Below are 23625 nucleotides of genomic sequence, written 5' to 3'. Positions count from 1 at the left end.
TTTTTCTCAATATTGCGATTTAATATGTGATTATATTTAGGTTCCTGATTTCGGTAAGGTTCAACAAACAAAAGCAACAAATTACTCTATGCTATAGTCAGCACAATATTAGATAAATTAATATAGGGATAAAAGATTTGGGGGAAAAAAATGCGATTTTTGGCACATACTGTGTAGCAAGTTTGTTATCAATTTCTATATTGAAGGGGATGATAATTTTTGGTTGTTACTATTGTTTTGACTAAGAAAATCATATACATGATCAGGAAAAGTAGGATTTTTGTAAACTATTCTAAAAAAGACCCCTGAATGTATGTATGTTGTAATGTGCAGAACAAAAAATATCTGCTGCTAAAAACATGTATTAAACTGGTATTTCGACACATTTCAGGTTAAGGCTTTGTTGCCCTGTTTGCAATTTTAAAATTGCAGCAGGCCATATTGTGGTTTAATCCAGTTGTGGGTAGAGTACACAGTTACAGTCCTCAAGTAATAGTAGTTACTTAACAATAAAACTTACTCAAATAGAAGTAAAAGTCCTTATAAAAATAAGTACTTAAGTAGGGATAAATAAGTACCTTATTAAAAGACTACTCAAGTAGTCTTTTAATAAGGTACTTACTTCTGTATGAGTAACTTCCTTTTGTGCAATTTGTTAAAAAGTATTGCATAATAACATATTATTCAGGGGTAGTAATGTAAACTGCACATTGTCATAAATAAAGTAGCATAACTTGCCAAAAGTAAAAGGAAAAAAACTTAATACATAAAGCAGCAGTCAAGTTATGTTTGTTAATAACAATTACGGAATGAAAAATTCAGTAGAATGAGAAAAAACAGACTCTTTCTCTTATTATAGTTATGTTATTTCTACTAGATGGTTTTAATCTCACATACATGGATTTGTACCTTGCAGTTCTTACTTTTTAGTCACATTATATTTATTTTTTCATATCTTAATGATTTTTGGCTCATATTTATGAAATTAATCTTATGAACTGGCCTAATTTCTGACTTTTTGCTCTTTTTTATTTAATTTTTACTTTTTAGCTCCAATTTATGAATTTTTATCCTGATTATCACTCAACAAATTTGGCAAGCCAAACTGAAACTTATTAAAACCAAAGCCAACTTTGGCCCACTAGCCCCACGTTATAACCATGTTAGGTATAATCACTGATATCAGAGATATGCCACACACACATGATAACAGTATCACCTACAACATAATGTTAAATAATGGCATGTAAAATTACAATTGTGGCAGAGCTGCATAGGTGGTTGGACACGTGACATCATTTATCCCTGACACAGCTGTGTCTTTGCAGTCTGCAAGTTAAAACAGAGATTTGAAATTATACGTTTAGCTAACTAGCAGTGCAGTCGTTAGCTTGTTTAGCTTTCTTACCATAACATGCTTTCTTAGATTTGATGTGCTATTTTTGAAGCTTGAGATTTCCACCGTTTTAGGTAGACACAATAGGCAGCGCATTATGTAGCTGTTGTTCCTTGTTGTTTGAAAGGCAAAGAGTCTTTCTGTTGGGCCAGGGATGAACATGCTCCTCTGAAGGAAGGTATTTACATCTTCAGCCATTATCTCCAACTGTTGATAGTTAAGGGGGAGGGGTCGCTCCTCCGTTTACTCTGTGGTGCTGAGGATTTTACCTCACGCTGCTGTGAGAGCTCAGCTGAGTGTAAAAAAATACTTCATGAAAATAAATTATAGACAAGTATTGCCCAAGTATTGCCCAATGTCACAGAGTAGAAGTATCTTTTTTTAATCACACTTGTAACGGAGTAGGAGTAAAAAGTACTCTGCGCAAAAACTACTCTCAGAAGTAGGATTTTTCTATCGCAACAAGCCAGCATCAGCTGTGGAAACAAATAAAATCAAACTGTGACAGACTGTGACAAAACTGTGACAGACTGTGACAAATTATACTGAACTAAAGCAGACCATTTGGTGGAAACGAACGACATACTGCTTGTTCAGGCTTATCCACATAGAGATTTTTTATCTGCTGTTTCTCCACAATTTTCAAACTTTCCCCTAAATTTGTAGCATCTTAAGATTGTTTTTTAACAGTTTGAACAGTTGTAAAAGTTCATCATGTCCGTTTATCTGCAGGAGTATAGAAAAGCTACAGGAAAAACAAACTCAGATTCAGATTTCTCTCCCTAGTGAAGTGGTGGATACAGAAGAGAACCTGAGCTGATTTAATAGCATCTCATTACTGGGGCTCAATGAATGTGGGTGTGTTGAGACTTTGAGCTGCAGGGTGCTAAAGTGTCTAATCTGTGTGTGTGTGGGAAATGATTGCTCATTAGTGGTTGGGAAGGTACAAAACCCTGTGAAGCAGAGAGGAATCACAAATTATAAATGCAACATTTTTCTTTGAAAAGAGGATATGCAACATGATTTTTTAAAGAGATGAGAGGTCCCTTTACGCTGAAAAAAATTACTGCTCTTGGCAGGGAATTCACAAAAAAATCGAAGAGCATATAACGAGTGGGTAATTGTTTTCTTCCTCTTTAATCTACAGGTTTTAAAAGAAGAACAACATAAAGCTTCGGTTTTCACATTTGTGCCTGTGGTGTGGAAATTACCAGTCACTGGAGAGAAAGGGAAACCTGGAACTCTGAAAGAAAATCCTAACAAGGTAAAGTAGCAGCCCACACCTACAGGGATAAAGCAGAGTGTGACATCGCTTTTATAACAAGGAGTTTGGAAAAAGGAGTGCTGCAAGGGCTGTTGCTGTAAATTACACCAAGGCTGGCCACACTAAAACGGTTTTAGGTTCAATTTTGTTCCACCCTCCAGAGAAGACTGCAAACTATGCACCGCTAACTTGTAAACAAGAGGGGTGAGAAACATTTGGGGAAAATCAAACAAACCTCAGAAATAATTTTAAGAATGGTCAAGTAATCCTTCTTGTATCAGTGAGTACACAACTGTAAATACTGATAATCCTTGTACAAATAATCCTCGTGTGTGGTGTCCAAACAAGTATTTTACTTTTTCAGATCAAGCAGAAGACTCCTGGTAGAGTTGAGGATCTTGTATCGTGATTATCAATGACTGAGTTGACAGAATCAGACTGGCAATATCTTATGTGAGCGTCCACACAGGGATGTTGCAGATTTTTGCACCTTACAAACATGGCAGGGAAAATAACTACAACTGTGCTAGAAACAGAGTTTAATATTTAAACAGAAGACCAGTTTGTGGTGTTATGTAACAAAAAGAAAATGTCCCATGCAAGACACACCACAACAGGGCCAACAGCCAGTTGATACCAACCTATTCCTGGTCTTCCTAGGATGTGCTATAATGGGATTCTTTTTTAATGCATGTGCAGAATCTACAGTGCCTATACAAAGATTTCAACCCATTGGGTGTTTTACCCTTTTATTGATTTCATAAATCAGTTAATATAATTTTAATTTTTTGACCAAATAAATAAACACAAAAATCACTTTAACGTCAAAGTGGAAACAGATTTCTACAAAGTAATGTCAATTAAATAAAAACATGGTATGTAAAATAAGTAATTGCATAAATATTCACCCCTTTAAACTGACTGACATAATTCAACAGATGTCCAGCCAATTGGTGCCAAAACTCACAGAAGTAGTAAATGGGAATCACCTGAGTGCAGTGAATGTGTCTCAAGTCATTGTAGCATAAAGACACCTGTGTCTGGAACGTCCAGTCACTGGTTAATCTGTATTCCTGGCAATCATTACACCACCAAGACAAAAGAACAAAAGAAAAGTTTACTGAAGGTGTAAGTCAGGGGATGGATACAAAAACATTTCCAAGGCACTGAACATCCCCCAGTTCAATTAAACCAATCATGAAGAAATGGAAGGAATATGGCACATGTGTAAATCTGCCTAGATCAGGCTGTCCTCAAAAATTGAGTGAACATGCTAGAAGGAGACTAGTGAGAGAGGCCACCAAGACACCTATGACTACTCTGAAGGAGTTACAAGCTTCAGCAGTTGAAATGGGAGAGACTCTGCATACAACAACTGTAGTCGAGGTTCTTCACCAGTCAAAGCTTTATGGGAGAGAGTCAAAGAGAAAGCCACTGTTGAAGAAAACTCATATTAAATCTAGACTAGAGTTCACCAAAAGGCATGTGGGAGACTCCATGGTGAAGTGGAAGAAGATTCTTTGGTCTGATGAGACCAAAATGATGCTTTATGGCCATCAGACAAGATGCTATGTTTGGTGGACACCAAACACTGCACATGACCACAAACACACCTTCTCCACTGTGAAACATGGTGATGGCAGCATCATGCTGTGGGGATGCCTCTCATCAGCTGGCCCTGAAAGGCTTGTAAAGGTAGAGGGTACATGAATGCAGCACAATACAGGAAAATCCAGGAGTATAATCTTATTCAGTCTGCAAAAGAACTAAGGCTTGGGAGAAGATTTATTTTCCAGCAAGACAATGAGTGGCCTAGTCTTGGCCCAGATCTCAGTCCAAAAGAGAATTTGCGGCTGGACTTGAAAAGAGCTGTTCAGGCCTGATCCCTGTGCAACCTGACAGAGCTTGAGCAGTTTTGCCAAGAATGAAATAAAATTGTAGTGTCAGGATTTGCAAGCCTGATTGAGACCTATCCACACAGAATCAGTGCTGTGACTGCAGCGAAATTTAATTTTTATTTGACTGAGATTACTTTGTAGAAGTAGGATTTCACTTTGACATCAAAGGATTTTTGTAACTTGTTTTGGTCAAAAAAGCCAAATTATATTGCCCATGATTGATTATTAAAATAAAAAAGGTAAAATATTCAAGGGAGTGAATATTATTTATAAGCACTGTAACCAGATGCACACACTTCAGTATATACTGCAGTCTGAATTGGAACACTCACGACACCATAAGAAAATAGAAAAGCAAAATCAAAGGAAAAAGGGGAAATGTTGCTAGCAGTTAAAATAAGAAGGGTAAAATGAGCCTACAATCTTTCAAAATACAAGCAGAGATGAGTTGATAGATTATTCAGAGTATCTCAGTATATGTAAAAGTAGTTGAAGTATTGACTGTGTATTGATATGCATATTTTACATTTGAATAGAAAAAAGAAAATAACTGTTTTTACTTAGAGCAGGGGTTCCTCAACTTTTTCTTTCTGCCACCCCCCTTGGCAGATAAAAATATTTTGAGGCCCCGCAGACCTCAACATGTATAAATACAACAACCTATGATAAACACACTGTCGATCATGTTTTTTGATGACAAATTCCTATTTTTTAAATTTACCATAGCATAAACCCTCAACATTTTGTAGAAATAACAACTACCACCTTGACCAACAGTTGAAATATTCTGACTCTCTAAAGAAGAACAGCTCCCTAAAATGAAAGCAAGTGGACATCTTGTAAGATTTACAATTCCAGTCCTACAATAATTTCAGTGACTACTTGATAATTTCAATATCTATCTTTATCTGCATTCTCTGTGTGGCAACAGCAGGAAAAAAAAAACAAACAAAACAATCTCACACTGGTAGGATGATGCAAAAGGGAAACATGTGGCCAGGGTTCTCTTGCCCAGCAGTGAGCACTCCTTTTACACCCCAGACCAAAACGCAGAAAATGACTTGGACTTGAATTGCAACCATATCCTTGCATGATCTGCTTCTTGTTTGACAGGATTTCGATATACAGATTTTATATCTATCTATCTATCTATCTATCTATCTATCTATCTATCTATCTATATATATAGATTTATACTGCAAGAAAATCCAGTATCTTTTCCCAAAAGAGTTTTTTAAAAACCTAAATCCAAACTTTATAAAGGAACTACTTCATTAAGACAAATGTACAACCGGAGGGTAGGTGCAGACCCCCTAGTGCAGTTGATCTTTGAGCATGTGATGTTCATCCAGCAGTAACATCACAGCAGCACCAGCTCTCTGTGCCTCAGGACAGGTAACTGCCCCTGCTGCCCACAGTCAGCTTTCTGCTTGCATGAGACTTCAATGATGTTCACAGAGGGAGGTGGCAGGCTGGCTTCGTTAGTCTCCATACTTCTGTAGCCTCAAGGGGATGTAACATATGACATATGAGTGCTGTGCTGCATGAGTTTGAATACATGTTTTAACACACATACAGGACATTTTTTTCATACATTGAATTTAGTATCATGTGTTTGAATACTTAATATGTATACCTCTAAGTCCAGTCTATCCAACACAGCAAGGGTCAAAGCCAGGCAAATAGCCATGCTGTTTAGTCTCTGTAGTTATTTTCTTCTCATCCTGAATTCACTTCTGCAGATGATGCATCACTGTCTTTTACACTTATTTAAGGTTTAATAATTTCTATAAATGGATCCTAGAAAAAAAAAATCCAGAATCTAACTGTGCAGAAGAGTACATGAGAGAAAGAAGTCCTGAAAGGCCTGAAAAGTTAATCCATTGCTCCCAGAGGATATAACCAAAGTTGGTCTAGTATAAAGTAAAATAAAAGCATTGCACAGTAGATTTATGCACAAGTGTTGCACGTGCAATATGCAACTTATGTACGCGTTTGTGTCTTGCTAGAGGCACAAGAGAAGAAGAAGAGGACAGATTATGTACTCATTAGTTGATCCCAGGCTGTGTTGGTCTCTGGGATGGATTAAACTATGAAAGTGTAGAAAACAGAGAATATTTGACTTTTTTAAATTTTTACAACTGTTGTGATGGTTTTGGAATGAAGTCAGAGCGGATTTAATCCGTAACAATTTTTGTACAGCTCTCTTTTGGGCCTGATTTTACACCTTGGGTTTTGCCATTCCCAAAAGTCTATCTGCATCTACACCCTCCAAAAGTATTGGAATGGTGAGGCCAACTCCTTTTTTGTTGCTGTAGACTGAAAACATTTGGGCTCTACATCAAAAGATGAATATGAGACCAAAGATCAACATTTCAGCGTTCATTTCCAGGTATTTAGATCTGGATCTGATTCACTACGTAGAAGATAGTTTTATTTGTAACTGAACACCAAAGTTTTAGACCTACAATAGATCTTCCATCTTCTCTCAGCTCCACATTTGCTTGTTTTTCACCCATAAATAAAAAAATTCCATAATTTTTTTCTGGCCTTTCATTTGGGGTGGCAGGAGGTCGCAATAGAGCAGTGAAATCTGTGTTGTAATTCAGCTCGGTGGGAATCGGATTTGTTGGTACCATGTCAGGAGATTTCGATACTTATCCCTAGCAGTAGGAGTATTATGCTATGGGGTACTTCTGGAACTGGGAATCTTGCAAAAGTGGAAAAATCCTGAAGAAAAAGGATGTGTGAAAATGTAAAAATACTCATATACAAGCATAAGTCTTGCATTTAAAAGCTAACATACATTTAAAATTTGAGCATAGAGCGTTTCTTCAGGCAGCCCTGCCATTTCAATGAGATCAGCTGATTTCACACAAGCTCTCACCAGCTGACTGCCAGCTGATCAGAGTTTCCAGCTAACTAGACACACACATTTTAAAGCTGCTCTGGCCTGCCTACTCTTTGCTGCTCCCTCTGTAAGCAGCTTTACAATGCTCCTCCACCCCAGCTCCTCAATTATGCTACATCTGACTTAATCAAAGTCATTCACTTGTAATTGACACCTGTTCTGCTCAGGGTGTGCTTTCCCTGCTCGATGCTTTTCACAAAGTCTCATGGAAGAGCAGGGGGCTCCCTGAACAGCCATACCATCAACTATAAATAACGGTTATAAATGTGTAATAGATGTTAATATAATTAAAACATTAAGAACTGCAAACTATGTGTGTTTCTGGACTAACTGGTCCTGGCTAAAGTTTATTTTGTTAATAAAATAAACTTCATGTAACAAAAGAAAGATCGCATTGCAGGACAATGTTTTGTTCAAGTGAATTATGAATACAGATGCATTATTATGTTCATCACTTAGATGGAGCTCATTTAGACTGATTTAGATTAAAAGAGTGGAGAGTAGAGCCAGAGAGGAAAACACTTGTTGCAGCAGAGCCTAAAGAGTGCATTTTTAGATGAACTAATTTCATCACTGTTCAGAAAAATAAAACCACGGAACAGATAATCAGCAAAATAGTGAATATCAGCCTGGGCAATAATTGGTCAACCCCTGATGCAAACACAGTATATGTCAGTAATTTCTTTTCTTTTCTTTGAGACCACAAAAACCACAGCACATTATGTATTTCACCTCTCACTTCCAAAGCTCACTATGTACCATACGCCATTCTTCATTCACACCAGTCTCACTTGAATTTTCATATAAACAATCATATATTGTACATGCAGTACTGTGCAATGCTCAAGGCCTCAGTCCCCTTGTTTACAGACAGAGCAGCCTTATTTACAGTCTCTATTCAAAGTGAAAAACACACAGAATATTCACAGATGGCTCTAACACTGCTTGCAATCATTTTCTCTGCTTGTTTAGTTGAAGCACCAGTGTGCCAATGTCAAGGTCTGATTTGTTCTGTGCATTTTCAGAATGCTTTTTCTGTTAATATGTTTTTATATGTTTGCTGTTCTATTGGTTTGACAGTAATCCAGAATATAGTTTGAGGTTAGAATGAGTAGCATATGTTTTTTACAGATTAGTAATCTGTGGTGAGTCAGATCTGCACTGTACGAGTTACCAAAGGTTCAGAGCCCACAGTTCATTAAATGACCTTTGAGAAGCCCACACTACCATAGATTTCAAAGAAGATATGTGTATCTTTGATGCATTTTAAATCCCTCTTTGTAACCACAACTGATCATTAAAAGCCTGCATTCTGATTGATTTAGAGTAAGGGTCAGCACTCAGGGCCAGCCTGCCTAATTATCTTTTCATTATCAAACAGAGTTCTTCTCAGCCTTTAGACCAGTGATACTCAATGCATGGCTCTTGAACCACATGTGGCTCTTTATGATGATTTGTGTCTCTTTCATGTCCTATTTAAAATTAACATTCCAAATATTATCCCCCCAGGAAAACTTAAAACAGAGAAACTTTGACCTCAGAAATTATCCATTGCATTTCACATTAATCAGTTTGTTTCCCATGCTTATACAGTAGGCTTTAATTGTCAACCTTTACTTTTTGTCTGTATATTCCATTGCCCTTATTTGCAATTTTTCCCCTTTTCTTGTCACTTTTAATTAGCTTTTAGCGCATTTTTGATACCTCTTTTTGACACTTTCTGTCAAATTTTGCCACTCTTATCCCATTTCTGCCCTTTTTGCCTCTTTCATTCTGCTTTTTGCTATTTGTAACCCCCCCACCCCTTTTTTAAAACTATTTTTACCACCATTTAAGCTGCCTTTTGCCTTTAAAAGCCAGTTTTTCAAAATTTTCCCACTCTAGTCACTTTTCACTCATTTTTTGCCACGTTTTTGCCGCTTTTTGACCATTTTAGTCACTTTTCACTCATTTTCAGCCATGTTTTTGCCGCTTTTTGACCATTTCAGTCACTTCTCACTCATTTTTTGCCATGTTTTTGCTGCTTTTTACCTTTTTGGGGAAGTCTAACTTCCATTTCTGCCACTTTTCATCCCCATTTTTTGTCACTTTCACCAAGTTTTTGGTTTATTTTATGCCTATTTCCCCCCTTGTCACCCATTTTTTCCACTTTTGCCACTTTTTTGCCAGCTTTAACATATTTTTTACTCTTACCTATTTTTTCACCACTTTTTCACCACTGAGATTGTGGCTCTTGCAACGGTATATTTCAATAATCTGGCTCTTTGGTTGAGCAGGGTTGATTAACACTGCTTTAGACCTTCTTAGATCCTCAGAGGGACTAAACAGCAGAGACTGCATGTACATTCAAAACAGCTACTGTCAAAACCACTACAGATATTTTCAAATTAAACATGAAACTGACTTTTTACACATTCTAACAAATCAATTTAAATGTGCTGATCTTTAAAGGTCACATATTATGCAAATCACACTTTTCCAGGCTTATCTAGCAAAAATATGTGCCCCTGACCTGTCCACAATCCCCCCAAGACTCAGAAAAAATCAATTCCCCCCCTCTCTTTCTCCACCTTTCAGAAAATGTGTGCTGAAACAAGCCGTTCTCAGATTTTACAATGTGAGGAGTCCGCACCACCCCCAGGTTCAGTTGAAGAAATGGGAGGTACCTGACCTAAATTTCAAGCATTTTTGCAAAAGGTCTGAATTAGGGCTGTTAATAGTAACACGTTAACGCTTATGAATAATCATGAAACCTTAATGTGTTAAAAAAAATAATAACGCAATTTAAATATATGACTAAGTTTGACCACAGCTTGCTCCTGTAGTCCTCCCTGTTTCCCCCGTTTCTGTGTGGATGAAACGTCGATAAGAGCTAAATTTTTTGCGTATACTCCTGATTTCGTCTCTGTGTGGACGGGACCTTAGCTTTAAACTCTCTGTATGTCAACAAGTACATGTTAACAATGGGGGAGAAGTAACAACGCTGTGCTTTATGACAGTGAAGGTGAGCTCACAGTTCTTTGGTGGGTGATAAAGTGCTCTAAATGGCATTCTTCCATAACGTGATGTTAACTGGAATAAACCCCAGATTGTTTCAAGACTGCAACATTTAGTGATCCTGAACCTTTCATGAACAGTTGTGAACCCAGCTTTCTCCATGCAGGTTTTAGCTGATCATAATATTTTCCTTATGAGTTTGTGTTTGAATGTGTGTCACTGCTGTTCTTGGCCTTACATTGAAAACAATTCTCTGATCTGAAAGGGACTGACCTGGCTAAATGAGAGAAAAATAAATAATGTTTTGATTCATACCTTCAGCTATGAGTCATGTCAGTTAAATTACATTCGAAAAGTCCCTGTGACTCACAGTGTATCAAATAAAGTTCTAAATATATCTGATTTTGACACATGCCATGTGGTAACATTAATGGCATGAGCTGCCATTTACATTGCCTTCAATTTTAACGTCACCACTTATCATAAATATAAAGAAATCAAAGGTTGGCTTCGTTTAAAAAACTCTGAAATGTGTCATTATCAAATGTCATGTATATATTTAGGATCATAATTATCATTAAGGTGGGAGTTCATGTCAGTAATGATGCTTGTCATAAGCATATACCCTTTTTGGCTTCAGCTGAATGTCACATATACTCAGGAATAATCCTTTAATTTCAGCTCACACATATACGCCACAGCAGTATCCAACAAATGGCACTGGACTGAGTCTATGTTTGGATCAAATGCCATACGATTCTAGCCAAGACTTTTCAGATAAATACATATATGTTTTAATTTTCCGGGGGAAAAATAATCCGGGGAGCAGAGTCTATAAAGTCTGCACTTTAAAAAGAATCTGTACAGCAAGATAAGTTACAGTGATTAAGGGTGAAAATGTGCAAAACATATAGTGAGAAGCATGGTTTGTGTTGTTACTCACTCACAAGCTACGAAAAAAATGACAACTAGTTGACAATAATCTTAACTTTGCACAAAGACCAGCAGAAGAAGTGGTCTAGGTCGTTTTCATATCAGCTGCATGTGTGAATGCAAACAGACGAATATTGCACATTGACTTTACTGTTACTTTCCTGGCAGCAACAGAATATTTTCAGTGCGGAGTCAGGGTGAGCTCATGTGAGAATACAGCAGGAAATATTCAGGAGAATCACCTCAAGGTGGTGATGGCTATAACCTGCCACCACAGGTGATTTTAGTCATTTGGAGGCTCCAGGCAAAGATTATTATGAGGCTTTTCTCATTTTAAAAGCAAACAAGGCCAGTGAATAGGAATTGGACCTTGCTGATGTCCTGAGAGGGACTAGTTCTAAATAATCAAAATCTGTTTTGATGCTTTTCTATTTACTCTTGGTCCCTTATTTGCAAAAAAAAACAAAAAAAAAACAACAAACATATCTTAAACAATCAACCTGTAGATGAGGACAAAATTTGTTTTTTCCATGTTGTCACAATTTCTTAACACAGCTTTTCTAAACATCCTAGTTTTATTTTGGATGTTTATTCGACTTTGCACACAGAAACAAAGATTATTTTACTCAAATTACCAGGGTCTAAATCAGGGGTTACTAACTGGTGGGCCGTGGTCCAGGTCCGGACCCAGACGCCATCCGATACGGACCTGGATCTCAAATGAGTGAGCTGAGACAAGGAGTCTTGTGCCCTATGATTTCCGCGTTACGGAATCACGGACGAAATCGCAGAATGGGCCAATAAAAATGGAATCTACTATTTAACGTGGAAATTGTGGAAACTGAATGAATTCGACTGAAATGCTGTGCTTTTTAGAAAGAAGAACTTATATCTGAGGAATATGTTCCAGGGGTACACTAAGGCGTGGCACAACTTGTGCCTCACTTAACAAACACTCACCCCGCCCCCTCCTAAACAATACAAAGCATGTCAGAGCAGCTGCACGAAACACCGGCAAACATAACGTAGCTCAACACAGGGCAGTGCCGTGTGACATAATGTTGCACCTACAAGAAAACTCATTAGTGCTCTCTACAGTCTATGGTCTGTGCATGAGGCACACCGCTGAGGTCACAACTTGAGGACCGGCTCACCCCTTGGAAGCTTCAATCTCAAGTCAGACGGACCTGAAGTCCTGTAGTCTAAATGATGCTACGTACCAATTGGCTTAACAATTCCTCCCGTAGATACTGTAGTTCCCTTTGGTTGCTTAACGAACCAATACGTGTCTGCTTTTTCTGCTTTTTTTCATAAATCTCTTAAACAACTTCAGCTGTGCTCAAAACTACCAAGCATTCAATCATTTTGAGGATTTTAACCCTTTAAATGCCAGTTTGATTACTTAAAGTAAATGTGTTTTTATGAAAAAAAAAAAAGCAAAAACATGTGATATCTTCCTCAAACCAAATGTTGGATGGCTGGGGTATGATTTCTAAATTCAGCTTGGATATGTCAATGATTAGCCAAAATATTGGCTTTAATGCATTATTAGTTTTTGTTCAGCATCCAGCGGTTTATGCTATGGTTGAAGAAAGAGGTCAGCTCTAAAGGGGGCTTATAAATTTGACGCTGGTTGTTTTTGTGAAACAATTTTGTGTTTGTGTGTCAAGTAAAGTAATGTAAGTGTCCAAAAATTCTAGGATGTTTGAGTTAAAATATGTTAAAATCCTTGTTTTTGTTAACAGCATTTGGGAAATACATTTAAAAAACTGTAATTTTCACAAGGGGACTTATAATTTTGTCCTCATCTCTATACCTCATTTACCTAAACTTATTTTTTAGGGGTGAATATGTGACGACTACTCATCAGTTGAGGTAAAACTAGATGCTCTATCAAGCAGTGCAGCGTATGGAAAAATGTTGCCAAGTGGCCTTGTGCAGTACACGAACATTTCACAGATCTATCAGAATGCCTCCTCTGCAATAAATGTTATGTCAGGAATACTGATGCTTTATGTGTCCTTGAAATGCAAGTGCAATGAGTATTGGCATTTTAAATCAATTCTGCACTTAAAAGGTATATTTAATATGGAATAGTAGCCTAAAACACACTTCCTCTGAAATCATAAAAGTCAAAATACAAAACCTGCTCCTCAAACTCTGAAAGAGGGAGTAGTGAATAAATTCATTTCTTTGTTTTAGTGGATTTACTTGATAAGGGTTACAATAGCCTCTGTTATAGTTTCACACTATGGTGGCAGCACTTCTTGACAATACACCAACAACCGCCAAGTTAAATTAAGTCAAATTAACCCTTCAGTATCATTAGTAAGAACTACCCTAATGAGCCATTTGTGGACAAAAATGTTCACTCTAAAAAAAAAAAAAAAAAAAAAGGTTTATAAAGTACAGGAAAATAGATTTTCCAAATTCTGTTCATCAACTTCAGCCCTCACCAAAACTAACAAATATTTGAATATTTGGGGGGATTTTTAAGCTTTCAATGCCAATTGGACTAAAAGAAGTCATAGTTGTTTTTTATGAAAAAAAATACAGAAAATGAACTATTTTCCTAAAAAAACATCAGGTGGCTGGAGGATTTTTTTCAAGCACAGTCTTGGATATGTCAAAGATTAGCAAGAAAATAGATTTTTGGTGAATTTTTTCTTTTTTTGGTGTGTATTTTTTTTCATTTCTTGTCTAATTGTGTACAAAAATGTCTACATATGAAAACTGCTATAAAAGTATTACAGATCATTATATTTAACTTTTTTGGCTTATATATTTAAATCAACATCAGTCCTGATAAAAAATAATAACAAATATTAAATTATTCTCAGGATTTTAAACCTTTAAATGACAACTGAGTTTGAACACATGGTGTCACTATTTTATATGAAAAAAAAAATTAGGTATTTTCTATATAATACATGATGGGGAGCTAGGGTATTTTTTTCAAATCATAGTCTTGGACATGACTAGAACGTTTTTCCACAAATGTCTTATTAGGGTAGTAAATCTGTACAAAGTATACCATAGGTCTGTGAAAAAAGGAATTTGAAATTTCAAAATCTATTAAAAAAATACCCTTCCTACAAAGAACTGTGCCATTTGCAGTGACACAGACAAAATTATCGCAAAATAAAAGTGAAAAATGCACAAAAATGTCCAGAGTGATACTGGAGGGTTAAATTTTTCCAACTTCAATCTAAACTTAGCACATAAAGTAAGGAAATTTGTGTGTGGTAGATTATTTCTTTGCTGTAACAACACTTCTCGGCAATAAATGTTATACCGTTGGAAAGCCTGTTTGTTTCCCTTTTAAATGGTGACAGATTTGTAAGGAATATGCATTTATAGGATGAGCAGCAGAGCTGAGTATGTGGGTTGTTTTGAGCTTTGTCTGTTGGTGTTGCTTAAGTTTAGTAAAGTGATGACAGACACACGGTCTATCAGTACACGGTCTAACAACCTCCAGCGGGCAGGAGTGAAGGTATCAAGATCTACTGTTGGCAGAAGACTTCATGAACAAAAGTACAGAGGCTACACCAGAAGATGCACATCACTCATTAGCAAGAAGAACAGGAAGACCAGGCTGGAATTTACCAAAAAGTACAGAGAAGAGCCTCAAAATTCTAGGACAAAGTTTTTTGAACTGATGAGACAAAGATGAACCTTTATCAAAGTGAAGGAAAGACTAAAGTTTGGAGAAAGAAGGATCTGCTAATGATCCCAAACATAAAAGCTCATCTGTGAAACACAGTGGAGGTAATGTCATGGCTTGGGCTTGCATGGCTTCTTCTGGGACAGGCTCATTAATCTTCATTGATGATGGAACACATGATGGCAGCAAAATGAACTCAGAAGTCTACAGAAACATTTTGTCTGCCAATTTAAGGAAAGATGCAACAAAACTGATTGGGAGATCCTTCATCATGCAGCAAGATAATGACCAAAACACACTGCCAAAAAAACACAGAAGTTCATCAGAGGCAAGAAGTGGAAGGTTTTAGACAGGCCAAGTCAATCTCCAGACTTAAACACAATCACAAAAGAAAAATGCAAAAGTTTGGTGATGTCAGTGAGTCACAGGCTTGATGCAGTTACTGCAAGAAAGGACTTGGAACTAAATATGAAGTCTTATTCACTTTCTTCTGTTTTTAGTCGATCTGTTCTGTTCTGTTGTTTTTGCTTACAAATAAAGCTACTTTCTAAATTGTGTATCAGATCAAGACGTAAATACCCAGAAATAAAAGCTGAAATGTTGATGTCTTGTCTCATATTCGTCTTTTTGTGTCAAACCCAAATGTTTTCAGTCTACAGCTGAAAAATGAAGTGATGATAGACTGTGTGTCTATCATCACATTACTAAACTTTAGCAACGCTAACAGACAAGAGGGATTCAACTGTTTCTAACTGCAGAGAGACAGCCAGGATCTGCTTCTTTTATTCATCCGGGAATAAAGACAAGTGAAATATTTATTAAAACAAACCTTCAGCAGGTGTCATCAGCAGATGTTTCTTCCTGCTGCCTGTGGTTCAAGTGCAAAATAGACATGTACTCCAGTAATTAGCCTGCCCCCTGACCTTACAGTGAACTAGTAGGTGGGCTTATTCCCCATAGCGGTTGTTGATGTGTTCGGTCCCCATATTTGCCCTGCTCAAATTAAACCAAGCTAGGAAAAAGGTGAACAACTTTCTAGCAATCTAAATCCAAAATTCAGTCACATGTAGATCTCAGTGTTCTCACATGTTTACAGCAACCTTATTCCAACATATCTAGGGTGTTAAGACACAAATTCTGAGTTTCGAGTTTCACTTTACAAGCCAAAGTGACAATAAGGCTGTTAAATTCACTCAGTATAGTGAGAAAGTGACCCTCTAAAGCACTGATCATCAACTGGTGGCCTAACCCACATCAGGCCCCCCAAGGCTTCCTATTCAGCCCCCAGAAGATCATTAAATTCAGAAAAGGAGGAAAAGAATATGTTGTGGTTTTAAGAGGATCTGTTTAAATCCACCAAAAATGATTAATATTGAAATTTTTTTAGAACATTTAATCTGTTTTTACAAAAATTCACTTGTCAGCCATTATTAGTAAATATTTTAAAGATTTATTTAAAAAAAGGGTTAAGATGCATTGGAAAAGTTGGTTAAAAGTAGCAAATATGGTGGACAAAAAGTAATAAAAAAAGGGATTAAAAAGTGGCAAAAACAAATAAAAGAGTGGCAAAAGGTGATGAAACATGAAGGGAAAGGGGTAAATACGGGTAAAATAATGGCAGGAATTGAGTTAGAAAGGCAAAAAGGGGCAAAAAGTTTCAAAAATTTGTTAAAAGTGGTAAAAATATAGCAAAAATAGCCTGACAAAGAAGTGAAAAGGGGTTTACAGAGTGGTACACAGGAGAAATAATTGGCAAGAAAGTGGCTAAAAGGGGTTAAAGAGTGGCCAAATGGGTGAAAAGTGGCCAAACTTGGTTTAAAAGTGGCAAAAAGGATCAAAATGGGTTGAGTGGCAAAAATGTTGCAGAAATGGCCAAATAAAGTAGGGAAAAGGGGCTTAAAAGCATAAAAACTGAAATACTGGTGCTAAATCACAATTGAGGAGAGCCCTGTTCTCTGGGATTTGAAAGAAAATACAAATACTAATGCATTTAGCCTATATGTTACATATGCCAAAATATTTGGTTTTTGTTTATTTGAAAGTCCGGCCCCCAGAGTCTCTGTTAAGACTAAATCTGGCCCTTGTGCAAATGTAGTTGATGACCCCTGCTCTAAAGGACATTTCTGCTCAATGTTTCTTTCAAAGCTAACTGAACCTCAGGTAAGATTATACTCAGAACACCCTAAATTCAAATAGACTTATTTTCACTGAATAATGATATGAATACACTTTGCTCCAAAGGTAAATTAGTTGAGAAAGAAAAGTCTTGCTGCTCTGAATGTGCTTCAGTATTACTGGTAAAGAGAGTTCATTTTCATATTGATATTACAATTTCTTTCTGTGGCTCAGACATTCTGTTTAACATCATTTCTCTGTGGGTGAATGTGTCCCTCCGTCTCTTTCATACACCTTCATGCATGCCTCTGAAAAATACACCGATGAATCCTGTCCTTTTTGAGTTATTGTCAAGTCAATTTAGGATAAAATTGGCCTTGTTATTGGGAGAGTGTCACATAAAGCAGCAACATAAATGGAGAAAAGTTTTAAAACAGATTAAAACTTTTAAAAGCAAAGTTCCAAGAGTCAAGTTCTCCGTACTTAGTATTTAAGCTTCCTGACAAAGAACCTCTGGTGGCAATGCAAGGACTGACTGTGCCGTTGAAGTGAAGAGCCAGGTGGTGAAGTTGGAAAGACGGACGTTTATTGTGTTGAAAAAGAGGAAAGTTACATAAGAAAAAATACACACCAAGGAAAAAGCAATTCAAAGAAAACTTAGGGCCAGGTTTTTGAAATCAGTCTAAACTGAAGGCGAGATTAAAGATTTTTTGGGGTAATTTCTTTTTAAAAGGACCGTGAAAGCTAACCACTGAGATATCCTGACACAATGATTAGTTTGGAACATAAAAGAGAAGGCTCTTTTGCCTGGTCACACAAAAACACCTTTTTAAAGAAAAAGCATCTGAGGAAGCACAGAAGCATGTGAAGTATGCTGGAAAGCAAAAAAATGTTTCTGATGAAAGAAAAACAAGGTCTGATAAAACAAGTCAACTTTTAGCCATAAATATTTTGCTCTGAATGCTTTGGCTCTGACTAGAAGTTTTTCAGTTTCTCCTCATTCAGAATGACAGCTGGTGTCAGCTTTTGTGTTTAAAAGCTTTGTGTTTGTGTTTCAGCTTTTGTTCACCACACTATGAAATAATTATGGAACATTACGAGACGGAAATGTTTTAAAGTTAAATGCAAAGCCGGAACTACACTCCAGACATGGTTGCTGCACTGTGTCACTCCGCCCAGTGGTTTACTCACGAAATAGTTCTGAGTATTTGCTTCATGTGTCATAATGTTACATAATTATATGTTATTATTTCATAGCGTGGTGTGTGTGCAGGTCACAACTTGTCCACGAGAGCGTTTTGGAGTTGTTGGATTGTGTATTTGATGAGTTTGATGAGGGAAAGCAAAAATTCCATCTGCCTACATAGCGTTAGCTGTGCAGCTGGTATATTGGTTCCCCCAGAACTAGAAACAGCTTGCACCGACAACTAGCAGAAACTAACCAATTACTAAGACTACAGCAGTTACGGCAATGGGCGAATTTGCCAAAATGTTGAAGTATCCCTTTAATATGATGTCGGTCCACCCATTGCAGCTATAACAGCTTCAACTCTTCTGGGAAGGCTTTCCACAAGGTTTAGGAGTGTGTTTATGGGAATTTTTGACCATTCTTCCAGAAGTGCATTTATGAGGTCACAAATGAGATGAGGCGAGAAGGCCTGGCTGTCAGTCTCCACTCTAATTCATCCCAAAGGTGTTTTATCGGGTTGAGGTCAGGACTCTGTGCAGGTCAGTCAAGTTCATCCACACCAAACTCTCTCATCCATGTCTTTATGGACCTTGCTTTGTGCACTGGTGCACAGTCATGTTGGAACAGAGGGGGCCATCCCCAAACTGTTCCCACAAAGTTGGGAGCATGGAATTGTCCAAAATCTCTTGGTGTGCTGAAGCATTCAGAGTTCCTTTCACTGGAACTAAGCGGCCAAGCCCAGCTCTTGAAAAACAACCCCACACCATAATCCCCCTCCACCAAACTTTACACTTGGCACAATGCAGTCAGACTAGTACCGTTCTCCTGGCAAGCGCCAAACCCAGACTCGTCCATCAGATTGCCAGGTAGAGAAGTGCGATTTGTCACTCCAGAGAACGTGCCTCTACTGCTCTAGAGTCCAGTGGTGCAGGCTTTACACCATTGCATCCGATGCTTTACATTGCACTTTGTGATGTATGGCTTTGATGCAGCTGCTCGGCCATGGAAACCCATTCCATGAAGCTCTCTATGCACTGTTCTTGAGCTAATCTGAAGGCCACATGAAGTTTGGAGGTCTGTAGCGATTGACTCTGCAGAAAGTTGGCGACCTCTGGGCACCATGCACCTCAGCATCCACCGATCCTGCTCTGTCATTTTACGTGGACTAACACTTTGTGGCTGAGTTGCTGCCATTTCCAATCGATTCCACTTTGTTATAATATCATTGACAGTTGACTGTGAAATATTTAAGAGTGAGGAAATTTCACAACTGGACTTGTTGCACAGGTGGCATCCTATCACAGTACCATGCTGGAATTCACTGAGCTCCTGAGAGCGAGCCATTCTTTCACAAATGTTTGTAGAAACAGTCTGCATGCCTAGGTGCTTGATTTTATACACCTGTGGCCATGGAAGTGATTGGAACACCTGATTTTAATTATTTGGATGGGTGAGGGAATACTTTTGGCAATATGGCATATTTAACTTTTTTAATCGGCTCTGTTGCAGTGTTAATTTTGTTAAAAACGATGATGAAAAATATTTGTTAACAACCTTCTTTCATCGAGGAAGACAGGACGAGGACGGGCTAAAAATTGATTACTGATGATAAAAACTCTAACAAAAGGTTTGGCTTTTTGTTACAAAGACGAGACTAAAATGTGCATGCTGGACTGACGGACATTCAGATTCTGTGAAATTTCTCCACTGTGTGTCTAACCCGCTGTCTGCCAAAACACCCAGAGGAGAGAGAGCAGGAGGAGCGGCATGCCTGGGTGTGTAAAGCAGCCAGTGAGAGGAGCTGATAGGGAGATTAAACATGTAGCTTTGGTCTGTATCTGCTCTCCTAATATTAGTTTCTGTTGCTGCTGTACAGTAATCCTCCTCAGTCTTGGTCAGAGTAGCAGTGTGAAAAATACCCTCCAAAACCTTGTACCAGGTCCCGTTAGTTAAAAAAAGTAATCCAAAATTGTAATCTCCGTGGAAATCCACGAGACAAATGCTAATTAGCGAGCCAAAAGAGGCGACACACCATTCGTTACATTGTGATGTGTTTAAAGACAGTTAGACTTCTGACAATTCAAGGAGAATGAAGTTAAAACCTTATTATGATGTGTTCAGAGTCACATGGAGAAATCTGGATTTTTTTTTTTTTTTTTTTGCGAGAATTCTTAGTGATGCACGATAACTGTTTTTCTGAACCGATACCGATAACCAATAATTTCCTACTCCTGATGGCTGATAACTGATAATAACCAATATATTTTTTTCAATTGTTGATTTAACAAAAGAAGTTTATTTGATGTGTTTATGCACATCTGGGGGTAAGAAGGGGTTAATATGTAGTGAGCAAAGATATTTATAACTAATTTTAACTAATATCACTCATGTTTTTCAAAAAATCAAAGAACCATTCTGACTTTATAACTATTATAGTTAACTTTTTTTAGTTAAACATTTGTGTACCAAGTACAACATACACAAACAACTGACAGACGGTTTTCCCCATAAAACCAAATGATAACAGGCTGTTATGCTTAACAAAATGGAGATATTTCGGGGTCTGTTTTTTTTTTTTTTTTTTTTTTTTTTGCTTAAGCCAGAATTAAAGCAAGCTGATGTTTGACATAAAGATTAAAAATATGCACTGACATAAGTCATATCAGAGATAGGTTAAGAATGTAAAGTACACCGTGGTCTGTGGCTAACTTTTGTTCATAACGTCGACCAGACTGAATGAAACCACATCAAACAGAGCAGGCAGGTACATGTCTATGAAAGTAGCGATTGATCAGGAGACTGTCAGACTGATTTTGTTATTATAACGTTGCGCCTTTTGGCTCTGGCAAACTTTCTGCAGTTTTCAATGCCTGCTAATGCCCGCGGCTGAGGCTAGTGGCTGCTGTGCTTCGTTATAACGTCGTTAGGACGATGACTCTTAAGTGACTTGTAAGATCCGTCGAGGACTTCTTTCTACTCTTTGCGACCTTTGCAGGGCAAATTCTACACACACGGTCGTGTTATCCTCCCCGTAAATACTGAATAATGCCACCGAGTTGTTAGCATTTTAGCACAGGGGGTGCTACTTTCTCTTCTTCTTTGGTGCTTTAATAGCAGGTCGTGTACTGCGGTGCCACCTTCTGTTTCGGAATGTGTAGTCTCCTGAGAAAGAAAACAAACTCCAGCACTGCCGTGCTGACAAAAATATATATGTAATCGGGGCTCGTTGTAATGATATTGGACCGATAAGAATGACATAATAATTTCCTGCTATCGGCCCGATAACTATCGGCCCGATAGTTATTGTGCACCCCTAAGAATTCTGAATAAATGCAACTCTTTAAAGGAGAAATGTTCATTTAATTAACAACCTAAAATAGATATAAAGCACGAGTTCAGTTAAAAACATATTGTCTCATTTTTCTGCTCCAACTGCACCAGTATTCCTATTATTGCTAATATCATCAATAAAGAGTTTGATAATTAAGTTCCATTAGTAAGGGTACCATTATGGATAAGAATCAATAATCCTCATCCCAAAAGTCTGTTATCCAATGCATGCTAATATTTTCATCAGTTTATTTCAGATTACCACATGTAGGCTAGTGATTGTACAAAATGAGTTCTTATCTAATTTCTAAAGTTTGGCCAATTTTTAAAGAGAAAACTATGATGTGACTAAAAGTAAAGACTAAAATGTAAGGACTTTTTCTTTGACTAAAACTATTAAGGGTGAACAGGACATCATCACAATTCCTACACAATAGTCAATGTATTTAGTCACAATACATGTGTGACTAAAACATTTTCTAATTATTAGCAACAAAAAGACCTGCACACATTTGAGTCCATTCTGAAAACCCATGATTTTGTATTTATGACCCGGCTGAGAGATCATGAGCTGAGAGGTGTTCCAGGCTGCATCCTAATCTAACTCAAGTCAGCAGAGTTATAAATCCTCAGAGCTTTGCCCAAAAATTCTTTAAAGCAGCTTTGATTTGTTTACTTGACTGATTCATTGCCAAGGATGAGTCTTATTCCATAATGAAGATTTGGAAAACTCTCCTTGGTAGTGTAATGTTAGAATGCTGTGCTTAACGAGACGGATAAATAAATAAAATCACAGACAGGGACAATAAATGCCTAGAGATTTGTCTTCTAGTTTAACGGATCCATTACAGAGAACATCTCTTTTATTTGCTTCCCTGTGTACTCAGGCCTCCCCTCAGTCATCCAGCTCTGCATATGAGGCATGTGCTAAAAAAACGTCAGCAGGACATGTGCATGTACATGTGAATTATATGTGTGGGGCATGTGGTGAAACCGAGCACGCCCCTGAGCTCAGACAGGCTCACTGAAGTTCACCTCGGGTTTTCTCAGGTTTCACTCGCTCAGTTCCTCCTAAACATTTTGCTTCATGTTGTCCTGTCAGAACTTTGCTGCGTCCCATGAGGAGATAACTGGGAAGACCATGTCGGACCAGGACGTTTTCAAAGCAGAGAGAGTCTTTATCAGAGACTGCGAGGAGGGAGGAGCAGGAAACAAAATCCCACAGGGGACAAAACCTCAAGTAAGTACAACATGGGCATGCTCAATGTCATGTGGAAACTATGACAGAAGCTTTGATCTGCTATGATGTACAATGTTTTGATAAAAATACCAACTGCTTTTAACTTTTCCAGGGCTAAAAGCTTTAATTTCAAAAGACTTAAATTAATTTCTATCAATTCTAGTTCTATTAATAAAAGAGGGAGTCTGAAAAAGTCCCATCCATTGAAAGCAGAAGTTAACCTGAAGATTGCTGGGTGACCACATCATAGTTTAAGGTTTTTACTTCTGAATTACTTCTGAGCTGCTGAATTTATCTGTTTCATAGGGAAGATGCAGATAACAAAAACCCAAACACATGTTACATGAAGAGTTTATAGATTTGTTCAACACTTGGGTCTATTACCATAATACTGGTACCAGTCGCACTGGTACATAAAAAGTAGTCTGTTTTGGGGGGTCTTTCAGAGGGTTTAAACTGACCTCCTGTGTGGTCCTTTCAATTGTGGTGAGGAAAAACCCACAATGTGAAAGACCTGCAGGTGTCTCTTTGTGTTGTCTGATTAGCATATTTTGACATTTTCATAAAACGGTAAACAAAGAAGGACTCACATGCAGGGCTGTACGTGAACTTTTTTTGCCCATAGCGCTGGTGCTACAGAGGTTGACATTCTTGTAGCACAGAACAAAAACTTGTAGCACAATATATG

The 23625-nt window shown here is 37.6% G+C and overlaps 1 protein-coding gene across 3 annotated transcripts in view; it reads left to right on the top strand.

The window, feature by feature from the left end:
- LOC121510971 (muscular LMNA-interacting protein) overlaps window positions 1-23625 on the top strand; it is a 77199-nt gene that overhangs the window by 12066 nt on the left and 41508 nt on the right. For all 3 annotated transcript variants that reach the window (XM_041789404.1, XM_041789403.1, XM_041789402.1), the window contains exons 2-3: window positions 2544-2660; window positions 22800-22937. In XM_041789404.1, coding sequence (XP_041645338.1) covers window positions 2544-2660; window positions 22800-22937 — 255 coding nt within the window. The remainder of the gene's footprint in view (window positions 1-2543; window positions 2661-22799; window positions 22938-23625) is intronic.

This window comes from Cheilinus undulatus, linkage group 6 (assembly GCF_018320785.1).
Source record: "Cheilinus undulatus linkage group 6, ASM1832078v1, whole genome shotgun sequence".
In the NCBI taxonomy this organism is placed as follows: domain Eukaryota; kingdom Metazoa; phylum Chordata; class Actinopteri; order Labriformes; family Labridae; genus Cheilinus; species Cheilinus undulatus.
This window is presented reverse-complemented; position numbering and strand designations above follow the sequence as displayed.